At 41.7% G+C, this 9,402-nt stretch overlaps 1 protein-coding gene across 1 annotated transcript in view; it reads left to right on the top strand.

Annotated features, from left to right (window-relative positions):
- METTL3 (methyltransferase like 3) overlaps positions 1–8,809 on the top strand; it is a 13,673-nt gene extending 4,864 nt beyond the window's left edge. Inside the window, exons 2-11 of the mRNA XM_011976256.1 lie at positions 3,035–3,252; positions 3,339–3,743; positions 5,035–5,210; positions 5,820–6,036; positions 6,263–6,450; positions 7,149–7,187; positions 7,349–7,457; positions 7,578–7,643; positions 7,812–7,924; positions 8,581–8,809. Coding sequence (XP_011831646.1) covers positions 3,035–3,252; positions 3,339–3,743; positions 5,035–5,210; positions 5,820–6,036; positions 6,263–6,450; positions 7,149–7,187; positions 7,349–7,457; positions 7,578–7,643; positions 7,812–7,924; positions 8,581–8,692 — 1,643 coding nt within the window. The 3' untranslated portion in view covers positions 8,693–8,809. The remainder of the gene's footprint in view (positions 1–3,034; positions 3,253–3,338; positions 3,744–5,034; positions 5,211–5,819; positions 6,037–6,262; positions 6,451–7,148; positions 7,188–7,348; positions 7,458–7,577; positions 7,644–7,811; positions 7,925–8,580) is intronic.
- Positions 8,810–9,402: the final 593 nt, after the last annotated feature.

Raw genomic sequence — 9,402 nt, 5'->3', positions numbered from 1 at the left:
CCAACATGGTGAAACCCTGTCTCTACTAAAAATACAAAAATTAGCTAGGTTTGGTGGCAGGTGCCTGTTGTATGTACTACAGGCACATACAACCTTGCCCAGCTAATTTTTTGTATTTTTTGGGGAAAACACCCAACAGGTTTTTTAGGTTGCTTAGGTTGGTCTTGGACTCTTGGGCTCAAGTGATCCTCCCTCCTCAGCCTCCCAAAGTGCTGGGATTATAGGCATAAGTCTCCATGCCTGGCCTCCTTCCTTTTTAAGGATAAATAATATTCCACTGTATGTATATGACACATTTTGTTCGTTCATCCATGGGTGGGCGTTTGGGTTACTTCCACCTTTTGGCTATCGTAAATAATGCTGCTATGAACCTGGGTGTATGAGTATCTCTTTGAGACCCTGCTTTAATTCTTTTTGGCGTATACCGAAAAGTGGAATTGCTGGATCGTATCGTAATTCTATTTTTGATTTTGAGGAAGCGCCATCCCAATGGGTGTGATATCTCATGTTGGTAAAGTATATCTTTTTAAAAAAAAATTACTTAAAAAATATCTTTAATTGAAACAAACTAGATTTGGCCAGGTTTAGCACATAGTAAATATGTGAACTGCTCTAGTCTATTTCATGAGATTGAAGATGTGCATATAAATGTTGACATGTTTAAGGATTCAGCAAATTAGTAATCTGACCATATTAATTTCAGTGGTCCTGTTAATTAAAGGGTAAATCAAGTATTATGTATTATTTTGCTGAACCCAACACATTATTTTCGTTAGATTAGAAGCAGAGTGTCAGTGTAGTTGCAGCAGAGCAGAGGCATTGAGTAAATGTGTTGAATAAATAAATGAATGAATACCTTATGAAGGATTTGGAACCCAGGCATTTGGAATCATTTTCTGGACAGTAACTGGTTTTAGGGATGATAAAACTTTTCCCCAAATGTCTGTATACATACAAAACTTTGCACGTGAAAAGTTTACAGAATTTCACGTGAATAACAATTGTATTAATCAGCAGTTAAGTTTTATCCATCATATTAAACAAAAGCTCCCTCTTCCCAATAACCTTAAAAGAGGTATTTTCAGCTCTAATATTCTGAATGTAATGTGGGGGGAAAAAAACCTCCCAGGAGGTGTTATTAATACAAGGATTCATAACCAAAATTATATCACCAGATATTGGAATGAGCAGTATTAAATCAGTCAAATTACCAATGAGAAAAGTCAATATCAAGTCATAGGTACTTAAATATTTATGTTAACGTGGTTCTTTTTTTCTTTTTATTTGAGATAGTCTCCCTCTCTTACCCAGGCTGGAGTGCAGTGGCGCAATCTCGGCTCACTGCAGCCTCTGCCTCCTGGGTTCAAGCAATTCCCTGCCTCAGCCTCCTGAGTAGCTAGGATTACAGGCATCTGCCATCACGCCCAGCTAATTTTTTTTGTATTTTTAGTAGAGACAGGGTTTCATCATGTTGGCCAGGCTGGTCTTGAAATCCTGAACTCGTGATCCACCCACTTCGGCCTCCCAAAGTGCTGGGATTACCGGCATGAGCTACCGTGCCCAGCCTAACATGGTTCTTTTTATAGATTTCTCACTTAAAAATTTTCTCACTTCTTAATTACTTAGAGAACATCTAAATTCACTTACTAACTGGAGAAACTGAAAATGAAAGAAGAAATGGGTGAGAGTGGAATCCTCCCACCTCAGCCTGCTGGGACTATAGGCACAGGCCACCATGTGTGGCTAATTTAAAAAAAAATTTTCTGTAGAGACACTGGGTTTCACCATGTTCCCCTGGCTGGTCTGGAACTCCTGGGCTCAAGTGATCCTCCCACCGTGGCCTCTCAGAGTGCTGGGATTACAGATACAAGGCACCACACCAAGCCCTGAGTCAGATTTTAATAAATTCAGTTTCCATTAGAGTGGAAATTTTTCAAATTAATGAATTATTTATTTATTTATATTTTTTGAGACAGAGTCTTGCTCTGTCGCCCCATCTGGAGTGCGGTGGCATGAACTTGGCTCACTGTAGCCTCCGCCTCCTGGGTTCAAGCAATTCTCCTGCCTCAGCCTCCTGAGTAGCTGGGATTATAGGCTTGCGCCACCACCCCCAGCTAATTTTTTTTTTTTTTTTGTATTTTAGTAGAGACGGGGTTTCACCATGTTGGCCAGGCTGGTCTCGAAATCCTCACCTCAAGTGATCCGCCCACCTCAGCCTCCCAGAGTGCTGGGATTACAGGTGTGAGCCACAGTGCCTTGCCAGAGTAGAAATATTTAAGTAAACAAAATATTTCTAAATGTAAACGAATGGCCTACTTATTTTATTTAGCAATTTCAGTTCAGGTACTAGGAGTTTAATATTTCATCTATATTTTAATTAAATAACCACAGATATTAGGCTTTCTCAAAGGTAACATTTTGTCCTCATTTTAGTTTCTCAAATCTTATTAAGGTTATGATGGCCACCCAGCTTGTGAAGTAATAGATGATAACAATATAGTCAGGAAATACCATTTGGTAACCAAGGCTTCAGCAAAGTATTAAGATTTTTGTGATTGTGAGTGTTACAGGTAACACTGTTGGCCCCCAACATTGTCATTTTGTACACTTTGTTGATCAATGGCCTGAATTCATTAAAATTCACACTACATGCCTCAAAAAGAATATTGGATCCCAGCCTAGGTTGTTGAGTATATTCCTGGCCTTTATTAAAATGTAGGTTGATAGAAAGGTGGTAGGGATATTTAAATCTATCATGCTGCTAATTTACTTTCTTTGTAGCACAACAAGGATAGGGAATTAGGAAAACATTACTCACCCAATAGAGAAAAGTTAGATAGAAAATCCAGTATTGACAAAACAGTTAATGCTTTAGTATGATTGAGGATAGGTAATCTAGTGCTAAAGTTGGTCAGAGAATTTCCTGCACAAAATGAAAGATCTATGTATGGGAATGCCAGAGAATTTGACTTCTCAGAAATATATAGACCAACAGCGGTTGCCTTTTTTCATTTTTACTTCTCTTCATTCTTAGATCTACGGAATCCAGAGGCAGCATTGTCTCCAACCTTCCGTAGTGACAGCCCAGTGCCTACTGCACCCACCTCTGGTGGCCCTAAGCCCAGCACAGCTTCAGCAGTTCCTGAATTAGCTACAGATCCTGAGTTAGAGAAGAAGTTGCTACACCACCTCTCTGATCTGGCCTTAACATTGCCCACTGATGCTGTGTCCATCTGTCTTGCCATCTCCACGGTAATGACCTGACAGAGTTAGGATTTACAACTTATTTTCAGTTCCTGGTCAGTGTCTTATTGCCCCTACCTCCCCTTCTTCTCTAGCCAGATGCTCCTGCCACTCAAGATGGGGTAGAAAGCCTCCTGCAGAAGTTTGCAGCTCAGGAGTTGATTGAGGTAAAGCGAGGTCTCCTACAAGACGATGCACATCCTACTCTTGTGACCTATGCTGACCATTCCAAGCTCTCTGCCATGATGGGTGCTGTGGCAGAAAAGAAGGGCTCCGGGGAGGTAGCAGGGACTGTCACAGGGCAGAAGCGGCGTGCAGAACAGGACTCAACTACAGTAGCTGCCTTTGCCAGTTCATTAGCCTCTGGTCTGAGCTCTTCAGCATCAGAACCAGCAAAGGAGCCAGCTAAGAAATCAAGGAAACATGCTGCCTCAGATGTTGATCTGGAGATAGAGAGCCTTCTGAACCAACAGTCCACCAAGGAACAACAGAGCAAGAAGGTAGGGGTCATGTGAAAATACTCTCACAATATGCTCTTAATTATAGCTTTGTTTGACAGGGATCTACCCCTAGGGCAAGGAACTGTTTTTAGAATTGAGGGTTTACAGTGGTTCTCAACCGGGGATGATTCCCTACTGCCCAACTCCCAGGGGATCTGGTAATGTCTGGAGACATTTTTATTATCACACATGGGGGAGTGCTATTGGCATCTAGTGGGTAGAGGCCAGGGATGGTTGTTAAACATCCTACAGTGCATAGTAGGACAAACCCCCACAACAAACAGTTGTCTGTCCCAAAGTGTCAATAATGCCAGTGTCGACAAATTCTGATTTAGATAATCTGTCATTGAATCTGAAAGAATTGGATCAAGAGAAGAGGAATCCAAATATATAGAAATATAGGGAGATATTTCTCCCTGTATTTCTGGAGAGGAATACTAGACCAGTTATAGAAATTGACTAAATAATGTGAATTGGTTCTGAGTATAAGTATTGGCCTGACATGAGTTCTTATCTGTTTGGTACTTCTAGTGCGTAAGTTTGAACAAGTTAATTAACTTCTCTTGAGCCTTAGTCTTTTCATCTGTAATGTGAAGACAATACCAGCATATCCTGCCTTATAGAATTGAATAGACTCTGAGCTAAAAAGTAAAGTGTTTAGCACTATACTTTTTAGTTCAGCACCCAGTAAATATGTTTTTTTTGTAGAAGGAATGCCTTCCTGGGGAGGGGACGTTAATATAATGCTTAGCAGTAGGAACCAGGCCTCTTCCATTTTAATTTCATCCCAAATGCATATTTGTGAGGAAGGACTAACAAATCTCTTATCTGAAGGCTCCAATTTTCCAATATTAAGTTAGCTAATTTAGGGCTAGGCACAATGGCTCATTCCTGTAATCTCAACACTTTGGGAGGCCGAGGTGGGAGGATCACCTGAGGCGAGGTGTTCAAGACCAGCCTGGGCAAAATAGTGAGACCCTATCCCCACAAAAAGTAAAGTAATTAAAACATTAGCTGGCATGGTGTCTTGCACCTGTATTCCCAGCTACAATTGAAGGCTGAGCTGGGAGGATCACTTGAGCCTGAGAGTTCAGTGAGATAAACAGTGAGTTATGATTACACCACTGCACTCTGGCCTGGGTGACAGCAAGATCCCATCTCTTAAAAAAAAAAAAAAAAAAAGCTGATTTATCTCTTGTAAGACATTAATGTCAAAAAGAACTTGCAGAGTTGGTCTAAGAGCCAGTTTGATCTACAAGACATTTTAAGTCCAAGGCTACTTCTGTCACAGGTCAGTCAGGAGATCCTAGAGCTATTAAATACTACAACAGCCAAGGAACAATCCATTGTTGAAAAATTTCGCTCTCGAGGTCGGGCCCAAGTGCAAGAATTCTGTGACTATGGAACCAAGGAGGAGTGCATGAAAGCCAGTGATGCTGATCGACCCTGTCGCAAGCTGCACTTCAGGTCTCTTGGAAGGGAATGAGGTGGGATGGGTTTGTCAGAAGCAGCCATTCCTTTTCAGCATATTCTTTCCAGTCATTGGGGTTCTGTCTGTAATCTTACTTAGTTTATGGTTTGTGTAAGTCCTCCAGACCCTGAAGGTGTACTTTCAGAAGTGCATTGTGTGGGAAGAATACAGGCTGTACTCCCAGATAACTTTTTTTTTTTTTTTTTAAAGAAAAAGCTCCCTCCTTAGAATAACAAGGTATGTCTGTCTCTCAGCCACAGTGAAAGTTAAAGTACTCTGAAAGCAGGATAATCTTAGGAGAAAAGGAACCTGAACTCTTAGGTCAGTGTTTTATTCTGTTCTAACCAACTAAGTCCCCTGCACTGCTTGCCTTCCAGTGGTAAAACAGGAAACCCAGTCTTTACTGAGAGATGAATTACAATTGTTCTGTAGTATGAATTATGGATTTCCATGCTACCTGCCTCCCTTAAAACTCTTGGAGAAAGCTCTAACAATAGAATTAGGGGAGAGTAATAAAATAGGAGACATTTTGAAATCATTTGGAATTCTAACTGTTGGATCTACGTCTGGAGCACAATCTTGATTGTCCCTTTTTATTTTCCCAGACGAATTATCAATAAACACACTGATGAGTCTTTAGGTGACTGCTCTTTCCTTAATACATGTTTCCACATGGATACCTGCAAGTATGTTCACTATGAAATTGATGCTTGCATGGATTCTGAGGCCCCTGGCAGCAAAGACCACACGCCAAGCCAGGAGCTTGCTCTTACACAGAGTGTCGGAGGTGATTCCAGTGCAGACCGACTCTTCCCACCTCAGGTACCTGTCTGCTCAGAAAACTCGTCTCAACTTACAGATTTTGAGTAGGACAGCCATACACGTTAAGAAAGCAGAGCATAATTCAGCAATCTTGTTTTGCTTATTGGGAATGGAGGGGGATAGATAAGCTTGTAAGGGAATAGGAAAAATCAAATGGAAAAGAGGGACTCGGGCCATGAATCTGAGAGTTAAAGTAGGGAAGATGACCAAATACCACTTTATGCAGTGGATCTGTTGTGATATCCGCTACCTGGACGTCAGTATATTGGGCAAGTTTGCAGTTGTGATGGCTGACCCACCCTGGGATATTCACATGGAGCTGCCCTATGGGACCCTGACAGATGATGAGATGCGCAGGCTCAACATACCCGTACTACAGGATGATGGCTTTCTCTTCCTCTGGGTCACAGGCAGGTAATGCAATTCAGTTATGTAGGTATGGACAGATACAGTACAGAGTGAATACTGAGTGGGAGATAAAATCCTGGGTTTTCGTAGCCCTACTATTAAATGTATGACTGGTTTAGCCTTTTTTTCTTTTTTTCTGGGGGACAGTCTTACTCTGTTGCCCAGGCTGGAGTGCAGTGGTGTGATCTCAGCTCACTGCAACCTCGGCCTCCCGGGTTCAAGCAATTCTCCTGCCTCAGTCTCCTGAGTAGCTGGGATTACAGGCACGTGCCACCATGCCCAGCTAATTTTTTCTTTTTGTATTTTTAGTAGAAACTGGGTTTCACCGTGTTAGTCAGGATGGTGTCTATCTCCTGACCTTGTGATCCACTCACCTCGGGCTCCCAAAGTGCTGGGATTACAGGCGTGAGCCACCACACCCAGCCAGTCTTTTTTTCTAGTGAGTCCTAATGCCCATTTACAATGCAAATTATACCCTGAATATATATTTAACTTTACATTTGTTCTTTGAGAAAGGTAAGGTTGTTGAGAATACTGTTTTATCTTTTCATTCTTAGATCCATCATGCTGCTTTTGGTGTTGTGCATGTAAATGTTCACTGAATGTCTACTGAAAAGGTGTATATGGTGTTTTTAACACATCATATATTTTGAAGGAAAAAAAATAAGGGCATACAAATAGTTGTTTAACTCATTTCTTCCTAGGGCCATGGAGTTGGGGAGAGAATGTCTAAACCTCTGGGGGTAAGTAGTGGTTGTGTTGCTTTCTTTGGAGGGTAATACTGTTATAGTGAGATATATGTTTTCTTCTCCCAGAGTATTCTGTGATTCCTTGCTTCTATAAGTGGTACTACCCCTAAACTGTACGTTTGGCTAAAACTCTAGTTCTTTTTTATGCCCCACAGGTATGAACGGGTAGATGAAATTATTTGGGTGAAGACAAATCAACTGCAACGCATCATTCGGACAGGCCGTACAGGTCACTGGTTGAACCATGGGAAGGAACACTGCTTGGTGAGCAGCAGTGGGGCCCAATTCAATAGGTGGAGCACAAAAGAAGAATCATTTGATTTCTTACTGAGAAAAAGTTCAAAAGGTGGTTTCATAAGGTAATCTGTTATCTGTGGTGAGCAGGTTGGTGTCAAAGGAAATCCCCAAGGCTTCAACCAGGGTCTGGATTGTGATGTGATCGTAGCTGAGGTATGTGCTTCCCAGGCGTCCAAAGCTTCCACATTTCTGTTGGTATCAGTTATTCATGTTGGGTGTATTCTCATCCCAGATTTTTCTCATTTACATCATAAACATAATAGAAGGGGCTAGAATTACAATCTTGTGTAACTTAAAAAGCAGCTACTTTTTATTTCCTAGGTTCGTTCCACCAGTCATAAACCCGATGAAATCTATGGCATGATTGAAAGACTATCTCCCGGCACTCGCAAGATTGAGTTATTTGGACGACCACACAATGTGCAACCCAACTGGTAAGGTGACCAGAGAACAGGCTAGTCCTCAAGGGGCTATTACTTATGATTAAGGACATAACTTAGTAGAGCTTCACACTGTATTCCACTAGTCCATAAATGAGCTTGAGAGGATTCATGAGCCACTTAAGCTTGTATTTAAACTGTTTTATGAGATTCTACAAATATTCATTAGAAACTCAACAGGTTCTAGGACCCAAAGCACTGCTCCCTAGGGTTTCTGTTCTCTTCACAACCTAAGGATCTTCCTCAGCCATTCTGTGATGTATTGAATCTGCCCCCTGGTGGTTATCAAGTTATCTATTTAATCTGTCAATAATTACATCTTTCACCCCTTTAATAGAGCTTAAAACACATGCTGCTAGCATTTTGCTTATCCAAAGAGTACTCCCTGGTAGCAGCAACTCTGTGAAACAGGCCTGGCTAAGCCTTAGTTACTAACCCTCAGATAATACAGATCCAGTCTATTTTAACACCAGAATCTATGCCAATTCTGAACTAGTCATTCTGCCATATACTATTCTAATGTTAAGTTCTTTTTAGAAGAATTGGCATATTTAATATGATAGGCAGTCTTCATTTGGTATGCATTTTTTAACACTATTAAACCCTCTAATTCCAGGATTTCTGGTTTGCTCCTCCTTTTCCCGTTTCAGGATCACCCTTGGAAACCAACTGGATGGGATCCACCTGCTAGACCCAGATGTGGTTGCACGGTTCAAGCAAAGGTACCCAGATGGTATCATCTCTAAACCTAAGAATTTATAGAAGTACTTCCTTACAGAGCTAAGAATACATAGCCATGGCTCTATAAACTAAACCTGAAGAGTGATATTTGTACAATAGCTTTCTTCTTTATTTAAATAAACATTTGTATTGTAGTTGGGATTCTGAAGTCCATTCTGGCTCTGCCACTTAACAGGGTGTAATCTTGTGCAACTCATCTCTCAGTATTTCTTATATGTGAAATGGGAGTATTACCTCATTGGGTTGCTGTGAGGGTTCAAACTAAATGAGTGCATGGGAAACATTAAAATGATCATTATAGGCTAGGCACGGTAGCTCACACCTATAATCCCAGCACTTTGGGAAGCCAAGGTAGGAGGGTAACTGTAGCCCAGGAGTTCAAGACTAGCCTGGGCAAAATAGTGAGACCCCATCTCTACCCCCACCCTCCAAAATCATTAAAAAAACAGGAATGCAGGCTGGTTGCAGAGGCTCACACCTGTAATCCCAGCACTTTGGGAGGCTGAGGTGGGCGGACCACAAAGTCAGGAGTTCAAGACCAGCCTGGCCAACATGGTGAAACCCTGTCTCTACTAAAAATACAAAAAATCAGCTGGGCATAGTGGCAGGCGCCTGTAATCCCAGCTACTCGGGAGGCTGATGCAGGAGAACTGCTTGAACCTGGGAGGCAGAGGTTCAGTGAGCTGAGATCGCACCACTGCACTCCAGCCCGGGTGACAGAGTGAGGCTAT

Source organism: Mandrillus leucophaeus, unplaced genomic scaffold (genome assembly GCF_000951045.1).
Source record: "Mandrillus leucophaeus isolate KB7577 unplaced genomic scaffold, Mleu.le_1.0 Scaffold163, whole genome shotgun sequence".
Taxonomy (NCBI): domain Eukaryota; kingdom Metazoa; phylum Chordata; class Mammalia; order Primates; family Cercopithecidae; genus Mandrillus; species Mandrillus leucophaeus.
This window is presented reverse-complemented; position numbering and strand designations above follow the sequence as displayed.